Source organism: Notolepis coatsorum (genome assembly GCF_963971535.1).
Source record: "Notolepis coatsorum genome assembly, chromosome: 10".
Classification (NCBI taxonomy): Eukaryota; Metazoa; Chordata; class Actinopteri; order Aulopiformes; family Paralepididae; genus Notolepis; species Notolepis coatsorum.
The window spans coordinates 11087777-11100359 of record NC_140174.1 but is presented as its reverse complement, the minus strand read 5'-3'; the positions used below and the strand labels follow the sequence as shown (position 1 = coordinate 11100359).

Below are 12583 nucleotides of genomic sequence, written 5' to 3'. Positions count from 1 at the left end.
TCTCTCTCTCCTCCTCCAGCCAAGTCTGCGTCAGTTCGAGCCTTGCTCTTCGACATCTCCTTCCTCATGCTCTGCCACGTCGTGCAGAAATACGGCTCTGAGGTTAGTATCCGGCACCACCATGCTGGCCATAGGGGTCTGGGGATAGGGGTCTGGCGATAGGGGTCTGGTGATAGGGGTCTGGCGATAGGAGTCTGGCGATAGGGGTCTGGGGATAGCAGGACTCTACGCTAACTTTTTTCCCAATGAAAAAATGTAGGAGCACACAAAGAAATGTAGGAGCACAGTGAAAAATGTTCAAGTAAATAAAGAGTTTATTAACAAACTATTTATTACATGCATATTATACTGTGCGTGCGTGTGCATACTAAGGGACACACAACTGTGCAATAGCACATACCACCAAAATCACACATTGGCCCATGCCTACTAGACACAAAGGATATCGGTTGTCCCAGCTGTTTTTGTATGTTGTAGTGTTGTCACGATACCGAGATTTTGGTAGTACCTAGGAAAGGTAATGGAATATATTATTAGCTGACAGAACATGGAAAGTTCTTTATACAATTCTTTAATTCATTATAATTTAAATTAATATTTTGACGCTGTAACGTAAACGTAAATAATCAAAAAGAATAAAATGATTCTGTTACAGCTGCTGAGCTATACTATAGCTAATTTTTATTTTCTTTTTTTTAACCTTTATTTTACCAGGTAGTCACTTGAGATCAAAGATCTTTTTTTCATACTAAATCCAGATTGAACTCTGCCAATGGAAAGAGGACATTTGTCATATATCCATAGATGATATATGACAAAGACTTGGCCATCATACGGTCATTTATAGGCCTGATATTCTATATTCATATTTCAAATTGCATATGTCCGGATGCCAAAAGTCAGTACTGTATCTACAAAAACCCTTGTAAATCATCTGCCCTTTATTAATTTGCTTAGAATATGTGTTCACATGATCTCAAGAAGGTGCTGAATGAGCTCAGTGATGATTCTTCATGTCTGATCAATGTTAGCATGATGTTATTCACCGTCAAAGATGAAAGAAAATCTATATTTCCCTTTTGCTTCATTACAATTTACTCAAGCATAGTAACAGAAACAATATATCTGACACTGGACATACATTCCCTGTGGTCCATAGATGTCCCTAGATACCAAGAACATGCAAATGGACCTTGTAGAAGTGGAGCAATCTTCCATTTACTTGGGTATGTACTTTTAGGCGGATTTTCTGAAAACATGGCTTACAGCACTGTTTGACCTGCTCTTCCAGTACAAGGCCACTAGGTGGCCCCGGTGGAGCCGTGTCATGTTGTAACTAGAGCAGAGGTCACGTTAAGAACTGACCTCGTGTGACACTGTCTGCAGCGTCTTTGTATGCTGGATAAAAATATATGCAATATATATATTGAAATACATATTAAAATGAGGATCTCTTTGGAATGATCTACTTCCAACACTACAGACAACATCTACATTATCTAAATAAAAAAAAACATCTTCAAATTACCCTAATTGGCAAACACGTTATGAATATTTTCATTTAATTCATTCAATCTTTATTTAATCTGGACGGATCATTGAGAGCTCTCGTTGAGAAATACAACACGTAATAAATACGAAGAAAGAAAATATAGAAACAAAGTCAATCAATTAAACATTTTAAATAATTAATAAAAACAACTGCAGACTGTGGTGAAGTGGTTTGCTATTAAAGCTTGAATAGCAGACAGAATAGCAGACTGTGAAGGAAGGGTGCGCTGCATTTACAACACAAGACAAAATGAGAGCGACGCAGCATAATGATTGTTTTATCTCTATCATGTTTTTATGATCGTGGGAAGCCAAACTTGTAATGGAAAACTGGATTAATCGCCCAGCCCTACTCCTGTATCACTCCTGGATTCTCCTCGCTCCACAATGGTGGAACAAACTTTCCACCACATTTGGGACAGCCGAAACACGAGTAATCTTTTGCCGTCGACTAAAAACACACTTCTTCAATCAATATCTGAAATGAAAATAAAAATATACAATTAAAATATATATATATAAGTTCTGTCTTCTACTATCATGCACTCTTCCACTAATTAGTCTTCGTAGCCTATATTACTACCTATTACTACCTACTATACTATCTCTCTCTACTACTATGCACTCAACACTGCAGCGCCCAAGTTTCAGCACTGTTTGACGAACTGTCACACCGGCTGAAAGAGTCGTGCCCTTCCCGCTGACTCGTCGTACAGAACTTGTAAGTCGCTTTGGATAAAAGCGTCTCAGCTTAATGACGTAAATGTAGATTCCTTCAATTCACCCCCTCCCCCCCCCCCCCCCCCCCCTCTCTCCAGGTGATCCTGTCCGACCCCAGCCCGTCGGGGGAGACGCCCTTCTTCGAGACGTGGCTGCAGACCTGCATGCCCGAGGAGGGCAAGACCCTGAACCCGGACCACCCCTGCTTCAGGCCCGAGTCTGGCAAGGTGGAGAGCCTCGTGGCGCTGCTCAACAACTCCTCCGAGATCAAGCTATTGTGAGTTCTTCTGGACTGCGTGCGTAGAGGTTGATCGATGCAAATATAGCATGTAGATTACATTAGATTCAAATGTATTGTCATCATACACAGGACAAGTACAGTACAACGGAAAGACGTTTGGCATCCAACCAGAGTGCACATGTAACAGTAAAGTGCAACAGCAATATACAATGTACAGGTGGTTAAACTGGGTACAAAATATATAAGTATTAGCATTAACCACTGTTTGGCGTTGGTGTCATTAATAACCATGCTGGAATATGAATGCCTTTTTTCGTTTCGTTCTTTTAACGTTCGATTAATACCCAGGGATTAAATTTTGTCAATTTGATTCCAAGTCGCGACGGATTTTCCGTCAATTGGCTACCTGGTTTAATATGCTTTGTAGAGGCATACAATCTATTTTGATGTCGGTATTAGGTAGCCTATATAAATTATATATAATAGCATAGCCTACATATGCAACAGTAACTTGCGCATAACGCATGGCACAGACACGGAGCCCTGCGAAGTCTGCATACACTAACTTGATTGTTAATCTAACTGTTGTCCTTGTATCTTTACGCTTATGAAAACATTAAATAATATTTATAGGCCCTCGTTTGGCCATAATAGCCTATTCTCAAATGGCTATCCGCTGTGGGCTATCTCCTCGCTGACGGACCAGTACTTATATCATATTCCTATGTCTCCAAGGAATCATGGGGCTCTGGCCTGGGGAAGAAAGGTTGGGAACCCCTGCTATAGCCTATCCTTTATAATGTTATAGGCTATTTTATTTACAGTAGTCTATTTATGATTTCTTTTTTCATAGCCGGTCTCAGTTATGCTGTGGCTGAGACGGATCGGGATTAATGAAGCTGCTAGGAGACTGCTTCTCGGCTATACGAATTAAAGCCACAATTGAAAATAATGTACAGTACTTCTTTTCTTGACAATAGCCTATAACAATAATACGAGAGCATACAAGAACAATGAATCTCACTGCCATGTAGCGTACGCCATGTGTAGCCTGCCTATGTGATCAATAAAAACCTGAACTTGAATTCCATCACATCTGTGCGGGAGCTCACAAATATGCTGTTGTCACAATGTAAATAAAAACGTGCACTGAAAAGTTACAGTGTGTAGATGGTTGATTATTTGTATGACAGTCAGTCAACCCTTGCAAAAATAAATAAAATCAGTTTTATTTAATGAATTGAAAACGGCATTGATATTACGTAAAAGCAAACTGGCAATAGAAAAGATGTTAAAAATAATCTAGTTCCCTTAAAACGCTATTAAATAAAAAAATATATACAGTGGAGGTTAAAATAAGAATATACAGTATGACTTGGCCTGAAAAAAAGCAAATTGCACGCTCCACGGTGACTCTTGTGCGCGAGTGTAGATGCGCTCCCATGTTGGGGTTGATCAGAGGAGTCATCAGCCATGGCTTCAGTAGCCCGTTCCCCTGCATTTAAGTGATATTTTAATTACAGATACCCCAGTAATAACATTACAATTTAACTAAATAAAATTAGGCCTGGGTCGTGCGTTCCTCCCGGCCACCGGCAATGACTTATCAGCCAAATGCAATGATAAACATGCTATTTATAGGGTTTGACAATAATTACACTAATGTCGCTATTTTACAATTAACTACCGTAATTTTTGATTTTTCAGATCGCTTCTCTAGCGTGCATAAGTACACATATACTATCGATGATCTAGCATTTATTTGAAAACTATTCATAAATAGGCCGAAAAATGTCAGTTTTTTGTGTATGCCAGAATATTCCAGTAAAGGGCGATTATCACGGAATCTATATATTTTCCTGAAAAACGAGGGCTTTTCAAAATGCTATAAAATGGAAATGAACCGATTTAAAAAAAGAAAAATCCGTTTCGACAATGTTGACTGCAAACAAGTCATTGATAAATAGCCATAATTTAAGACAGAGATTATGCTTTTAGAGCGCTATCATTGAAGTGGGTGGTGGCATCCAACGATAAATAGTGCACGCCACGCTGGCAATCAAAGTGTTAATAAACTAAAGTGAATAGTTTGTTGACTGGGTCATTTTGTTTAATGCTTCAGTTATGTTGAAAGAGGAGCTCTGAGCTGCTCATACACTAGACTCTTGCCGTAATGGTTTGTTGACGTGGGTCTGTGAGGGGGAGGAGGGGCAAGGCGTGCACTGCTGCAGCAGATTTAGGAGTCTGATCTGACGGTCACAGAGCTGAGGGAGCGCGCCCAGTTAGCTGTAAAAATCCATAGATTAGCTGCACCGTTATATAAGCCGCAGGGTCGAAAAATGGGGGGGGAAAGCCGCGGCTTATAGTCCGAAAATTACGGTATAATGAATTACGGGTCATACCGAACACGTCGGTGTTGAAACTAATGCACGAAAGCTTATTTACGTGTTGCAGTTTTCATATTCTACCGCTTGGCGCCATGTATGCATGGTCTGAGCTGTGCGTATATCAAGCACACGTTCAAATTGATAAGTCCCACACTTTGCTTAAAGGAAAACTCCAACATTTTGGGAAATTAGCTTATTTGCCATCTACCCTGGAGTTCGACAAGAAGATGCATACCTTTTTCTTCTCTGTGCATGCAGTAGGAGTAGGAAGCCGTTGGGAACTAGGCTAATGGAGGAACCTACTTCCAGTGACTGACGCTAAGCTAGGCTAACGGTGCGTGTCTTCCTACTCCTACTGCATGCACAGAGAAGAAAAAAGGTATGTATCTTCTTGTCTAACTCCAGGGTAGATGGCAAATAAGCTAATTTCCCAAAATGTTGGAGTTTTCCTTTTAAATATGTCGCTGTGATTTGTCGGCATCCGGACAAATCGACCCGGCGGTTGTTTATTTTAATTTATTTATTTGTTTATTTTTCGCAGTCAGATGAAGTGGCACGAAATCTGCCTCAGCACGCCGGCGGCCATCTTGGAAGTCCTGAACGCCTGGGAGAACGGGGTGCTGTCTGTGGAGGCCGTACAGGTCTGTTCCTCTCCTTCACACCTTTCTTTTGACCTGCTCTTCCAGTACAAGGCCACTAGGTGGCCCCGGTGGAGCCCTGTCATGTTGTAACTAGAGCAGGGGTTCTCAAACATTTTTATACCACAACCCCATTTTATTTAGGAATTTTTTTGGCGACCCCACACTTAATGTATCGTGTAATTTCAATGTGGAAATAAGGAATATCAAAATAAAAGCACACATTGAACTTGATCATGCATATTTATTAGACAATTTAATTACAGCACTATGTTATCAATGAAATTAATTAATATTATCAACAAAATTAACGGAATTGTTTCTGTATACACATTTATAAAACGAGGCATATTTAGCCAAAATATGTTGCCAGAGCATGAAAAGAAAATGCGCTCACGTGCGCTTTGGCGCAGATCCGCTGCTACTCTGAAAATCCGACCTCACAGAGGTATGTTGATGCGAAGGGCACACGCTTTCTCAGCGCAGCATTACACAACACTGGGTACTCGTTCCGGACTGATATCCAGAACTTTGCGAGGGCCTGTCCAGTGAACTTGACTTTCAGTAGCTCGTCACACGAAAGACGAATTACCCCAAAATCTCCGGTGATTAACCTCGAGTGTCACTAACGGCCTTACGTAATCCAGCTCATCATTATCAGCACATTTATCTGCCAATGGGTTGTTTTTGTCTTGCAAGGAGATAGCCACCTCACCTCAGTGTGGTATAGCAGCTGGTTATGTGCTGAGCCCATTTCATTGCGACCAACCGGCACCGCTTCTGACAACAAACATATCCATTGCGAGTCCAGGTTACACACAAAATACCAGACCCCCCTCCCGTGATTCTGAATGTGCAGGATGTAGTGAGATGTGAATTGGAATACGGTGTGTCGGCCTCCGTTGATGAAGGGGCGAGACATGGCAAATACACACAACTCGATCTTGAGTTTTTTTTTTTTTTGCCAATGCAAACAAATTTGCAGGACAGTGTGTGTGACAGACAGAGAGGTATGAAGGAAAGGTATGCTCTAGTTCAGCGGTTCTCAAACTACGGGTCGCGACCAAAAGTGGGGTCTCGGGTAGGTGACAGTGAGGTCGCGACCCGTAGTTTGAGAACCGCTGAACTAGAGCATACCTTCATACCTTCCCTGTTTACAGTGGAAGTGTGATGTTCAAATTTCACAGACCACGTCCCAAAGAAAATGTATAAGTGGTGTTCTTTGTTGAGACGCGGTTGTTTGGAAATTCTGAGCATTGACAATGTTCTGTGTTTGTTTCCATAAGGATTAGTTTGTCACAATTTAGAATCTCAGACTCACAATGTTTGTATAGAAATATGCTAGAAATCCCCCAGAAACACAGGCCTACATCTAATAGTCACTTTAAACTGTAACCTACAGAATAGATGAGACAGTGGTGGTATCTTTGGTGGAATGTCTCTTTAACTTGTACATACTCAGCTTGATATGGTGTATATTTGTAAATAGTTGCTGCTGCTAAACTGTATTGCACATTGCATTTTACCCACAGCTAATTATTGCACATTGCTCATTGCACATCACATAACATACTTTTCTTGTTGGAACTGTACATAGCCTTTTTGTTATTTAAATTTGATATACCGTAGTATAATATCTACATCCTGTTATCTGCACTGCACACTTATTTAGAACTGTATATAGTCATCTTGCTGTTATTTTATCTTATTTAATTTTTATTCTATGCACATTTTATTTTATTTATATTATATTGGATGCTGCTATGGTCGAGGAACCACAACAAAGTGAATTGTACTCTTTTTGCTGTAAGGTACTGAACGACGTGACAATACAATAATCTGAAATCTGAAAATCATACCTTTCCTTCATACCTTTCTTCCTCTCTTTTTTTTATTATCTTTTTTCCCCCTCCTTCTTTTTTCCGATTTTCCCCCCATCCCACTGTTAGTCGTTATGCCAATTCCCAACCCCCTTCCTGGTTGTTGCGCACTTTCCCCTACTGTTGGTCCGAGAGGCCGGAGACTGTCACATGCTTTCCTCCGACGCATGTGCAGCCAGCCGGCAGCCAGCCTGGCCGCGCAGATTCTCACCGGGAGAGTGTAACGTGTGGAAGGTCGCACTACCTCTCTCCAGATCCTACCCTTGCTGAGCAGGCGCCCCGACCGAACTGTAGGGGTCGCTGTCCACAACGCCCAGGACCCACCCACGGCTCCCCTCCCCCTAACTCAGCCAAACGAGTTAGTATAGCGATCAGCCCGAGCCAAGGCAATGCTGACTCTCCGGGAGTCGAGACCGCAGCCTCTTGCATTGGTGACGAGCACAATCTCCGCTACGCCACCTGACCGCCCTTTCTTCCTCTCTTTATCTCTTTCTGTCACACACACTGTCCTGCAACATCCCCCCTCTCTCCCTCTCCTCTCCTCACTCTCTCCTCTCTCTTTCTCCTCTCCTCTCTCTCCTCACTCTTTCTCCTCTCCTCTCTCCTCTCTCTTTCTCCTCTCCTCTCTCCTCACTCTCTCTCTTTCTCCTCTCCTCACTCTCCTCTCTCTTTCTCCTCTCCTCTCCTCTCTCTCCTCACTCTCTCTCCTCTCTCTTTCTCTCTTTCTCCTCTCCTCACTCTCCTCTCTCTTTCTCCTCTCCTCTCTCCTCACTCTCTTCTCTCTCTCCTCTCCTCTCTCTCCTCTCTCTTTCTCCTCTCTCTCCTCACTCTCTCTCCTCTCTCTTTCTCCTCTCCTCGCTCTCCTCTCTCTTTCTCCTCTCTGTCTCTCTCTCTCTCTCTCTCTCTCTCTCTGTTTGTTTCTCTCCTTTGTTTCTCTCTCCCCTCCCTGTTTCTCTCTTTCTCTCTCCCTCTCCTCTCTCTTTCTCCTCTGTGTCTCCTCTCTCTCTCTATCTCTATCTCTCTCTTTCTCTCTCTCTTTGCGAGTTGTTACGGACCGGCCGAACGCACGATCAGACGGCGTGTCCTTGTTTTCGTTCTGAAACGATGGTCCTCGTCCCAAACCATTGAAGATTTTACACGGTGATCTTTTGTTCCAAAAGCGAAGAGCGCTAGGAACTTAGTAGGAACTTTCTTTACCGTTTTGACTCACCTGGTGTGGCGTAGCCGGTGGAATAAAGGATGTGCCAACTTCTCCGGTGTGTTGCGACAGCGGTGACGTCCCCGAGAGAGTTCCCCATTAGACCGAAAACCCATTCATGCAGTGTTCTGGAAGCAACGCAACGGACGGCGAAGATATTATTATCCAATTTATGTTTCCTACCGCCAGCCACTTCCTTCCTCTTTCTCTCTCTCCCCCAAATTAGTGTCTCTCTTTCTTCTCTTTCTCTCCCTTTTCCTCTTTTTACTATACTATGCATGTTATTACTGTGTGTATTGTTGTTTTTGTTGTCATCGGACTGTAGCGGCCTAGGAGTAGGAAGCAGGGGGGGGGTCAAGGCAGTGTCATAAGAACAAAACCTTTCAAATCTGTCAACAAATTAGTGGGACCCATATCTGTCAGGTATATTCAGACAGATATGGATATACTGTTTATGTATATATATATATATATATATATATATATATATATATATATATATATATATATATACACAAATATATACGTATGGTAATAAATATAAATATAGCTAGTACGAGATATTATTATTATAATTTTTTTAACCTTTATTTAACCAGGAAGTCCCATTGAGATACAAGATCTATTTTGCAAGGGAGACCTGGCCAAGATGACAGCAATAACATTTGCAATATATCAGACAGCAATAAAATGTGCGGTACATCACACAAGAACATAATAAAAGTGCATCTATACAATATACAATACATCACATGTAAACACAAAACAGAATAGTCTACATAATAGTAAAAGTGTATGACAGTAAAATACAGGGTAATTCAGTAATTTTGCAGTTTTGCAGTTGGGACCCGACTACAGAAAGCAGCGACATTCTTCTTGTAGGAAGTTATGTAATACAGATTTAAATTCGCAGAGAGAGAGACCAGGGTATCTAAGTGGATATGGTTCGGACATTTACGGGGACCAGTTTCGAATTGCAGGACCTCACTTAGGATAGGATTATATATTTATAATATATTTGCAGTAAATATACATGTATAAATGTATATATATACGGTATATACTGCACTATTGTACATGCTATCATACAGAGTTATATGGGTAGACTAAAGAATGACGAGGTAGGTCGTTGTGATTACAATGGTAATGATGAGGTGGGGCCGTTGTAGACCGTGAAAGCAGTAGGCAGGTATAAATTGAGTATATATAGGCAACAGTTCAGTTACCTTGATAACTGACAAATTATTCCACCTAGCAACCAACTGTTGCCTGGCAATAAAAAAAAAAATATATTTATTTCCCCCCCCCCATTTTCTGATTGGTTCCCTCCTCCGCCACCCGTTGAGTGTAGAAGATCACGGACAACATCAAGGGCAAGGTGTGCAGCATGGCGATCTGCGCCGTAGCCTGGCTGGTGGCCCACGTCCGCATGCTGGGCCTGGACGAGAGGGAGAAGCCACAGGCCATGATCCGCCAGCTCATGGCCCCGCTGCAGGCAGACAACACCCTGCAGTTCTACAACGAACGGTACACACACACACACACACACACACACACACACACACACACACACACACACACACACACAGTGTATACTGTTTATTTTTCTCATATTGAGTTCATTATATTGATTGCACTGTTTATTTTTCTCTGTTTTTTTATATTCAGAGTTAATTATATTGTTTGCACTGTTTATTTGTCTCTGTTTTTTTTTATATTCAGAGTTAATTATATTGTTTATACTGTTTATTTATCTCAGATTTTAATATTCAGTTTTTATATAAAAAAATTTATTTAAGATACTTTTTTGGGCATTTGTATTGCTTTATTGGATAGACCCAGAGAGGAAGGATGGGAGAAGATATGGGGAGGAGACATTCGGCAAATGTCGCCGGGTCCGGGAGTTGAACCCGGGACGGCCGCGTTGCACTGAAGTGCATTTACGTGGTGTGCCACCCTGGCGCCCCCATATTCAGAGTTCATTATATTGTTTGCACTATTTATCTTTATCTGACTTTTTATATTCAGAGTTAATTATATTGTTTGCGCTGTTTATTTTTCTCACATTCTTATATTCTGAGTTAATTATATTGTTTGCACTGTTTATTTTTTCTCGCATTCTTATATTCAGAGTTCATTCTATCGTTTGCACTGTTTATTTGTCTCAGATCTTTATATTCAGATAACATTTTATTGCCTATATTTATGTCTTTCTAGTACTAGGGATGGGCATCGAATAGTCTTTAAATAATTATTTTTAAACTAATAGTTTACGCTAGCCGTCTGAAAATAAATTGGTTCTATTCACATAGTAACGTCAGGCTCAAGCACTTTCACCACCCTTGAAACAAGGCACCCAGCCTGCACCTAAAAACCCACAAGAGATGAATGGGCACCGATACACAACTGGTCACAACTCGCAAACTCTGGTATCATGGAACTCACCCCGCGTTCACCACTGGTATTTACCACTCAGCCGGCCACTCAAGTGCGACTTCACGGTGGTAAACTCGGAAATCACAGACCGGCCGAACACACGATTAGACCACCGTGTCCTTGTTTTCATTCTGAAACGTCGGTCCTCATCCCAAACCATTGAAACATTTATTTTATTATAATTTTTTTAGATATTTTATTGGGGTTTTTTTTGTTACCGGGCAGTCCGGTAGAGAGAGAGAGAGAGGAAGAATGGGAGATAGACGGGGGAATACATTCGGCAAAGGTCACCGGGTCCGGGAGTCGAACCCGGGACGGCCGCGTTGCACCGCAGTGCTGTACGTGGTGCGCCACCCTGGCACCCCCAACCATTGAAGATTTTACACTGTACTTTAATTATTAACTTTTTTGTTTGTTTGTTGTACTTTTGTGAGAGCGCTAGGAACTTAATAGTAACTTTCTTTACCACTTTCACCACCCTTGAAACGAGGCACCCAGCAGCCTTCAACATAGGCACCCAGCACCCTTCAACATAGGCACCCAGCACCCTTCAACATAGGCACCCAGCACCCTTCAACATAGGCACCCAGCACCCTTCAACATAGGCACCCAGCACCCTTCAACATAGGCACCCAGCACCCTTCAACATAGGCACCCAGCACCCTTCAACATAGGCACCCAGCACCCTTCAACATAGGCACCCAGCACCCTTCAACATAGGCACCCAGCACCCTTCAACATAGGCACCCAGCACCCTTCAACATAGGCACCCAGCACCCTTCAACATAGGCACCCAGCACCCTTCAACATAGGCACCAGCACCCTTCAACATAGGCACCCAGCACCCTTCAACATAGGCACCAGCACCCTTCAACATAGGCACCCAGCACCCTTCAACATAGGGACCCAGCACCCTTCAACATAGGCACCCAGCACCCTTCAACATAGGCACCCAGCACCCTTCAACATAGGCACCCAGCACCCTTCAACATAGGGACCCAGCACCCTTCAACATAGGGACCCAGCACCCTTCAACATAGGGACCCAGCACCCTTCAACATAGGCACCCAGCACCCTTCAACATAGGCACCAGCACCCTTCAACATAGGCACCCAGCACCCTTCAACATAGTGCCTCACGTTTCCACAGCAAGGAAGGTCGCGGGACATGAATAATTTGTTTCAAACCCATATTATCATGTCATTAATCTTCCTTGTTTATTGTTTATTTAAGGATCCCCATTAGTTAGCAGTTTGCTAATCTTCCTGGGGTCCACACACAATCAACATTACAACAAATAATACAGTAAATAAATAAATGAACAAAAGAACATAAAATTATTGATACAGTAAAAATATAAAAACGAATCCAGTTTAACCCAACATGTCATTGTCCTCCTAGACAAACATGAATCAAAAGCAAACTACTCTATAAGCGTCCAATCAACCCAACTACACAAACAAAGAAAATGAAACACTTAATAAGCCTACTATAGTAATATGTCTCTACTACTATGCACTCAACACTGCAGC

General features: G+C 42.1%; 1 protein-coding gene across 1 annotated transcript in view; it reads left to right on the top strand.

The window, feature by feature from the left end:
* The window catches only part of med24 (mediator complex subunit 24), a 53935-nt gene that overhangs the window by 27069 nt on the left and 14283 nt on the right, over positions 1-12583 (top strand). Inside the window, exons 16-19 of the mRNA XM_084322458.1 lie at positions 20-102; positions 2370-2548; positions 5441-5540; positions 9967-10142. Of these exons, the coding sequence (XP_084178584.1) occupies positions 20-102; positions 2370-2548; positions 5441-5540; positions 9967-10142 (538 nt within the window). The remainder of the gene's footprint in view (positions 1-19; positions 103-2369; positions 2549-5440; positions 5541-9966; positions 10143-12583) is intronic.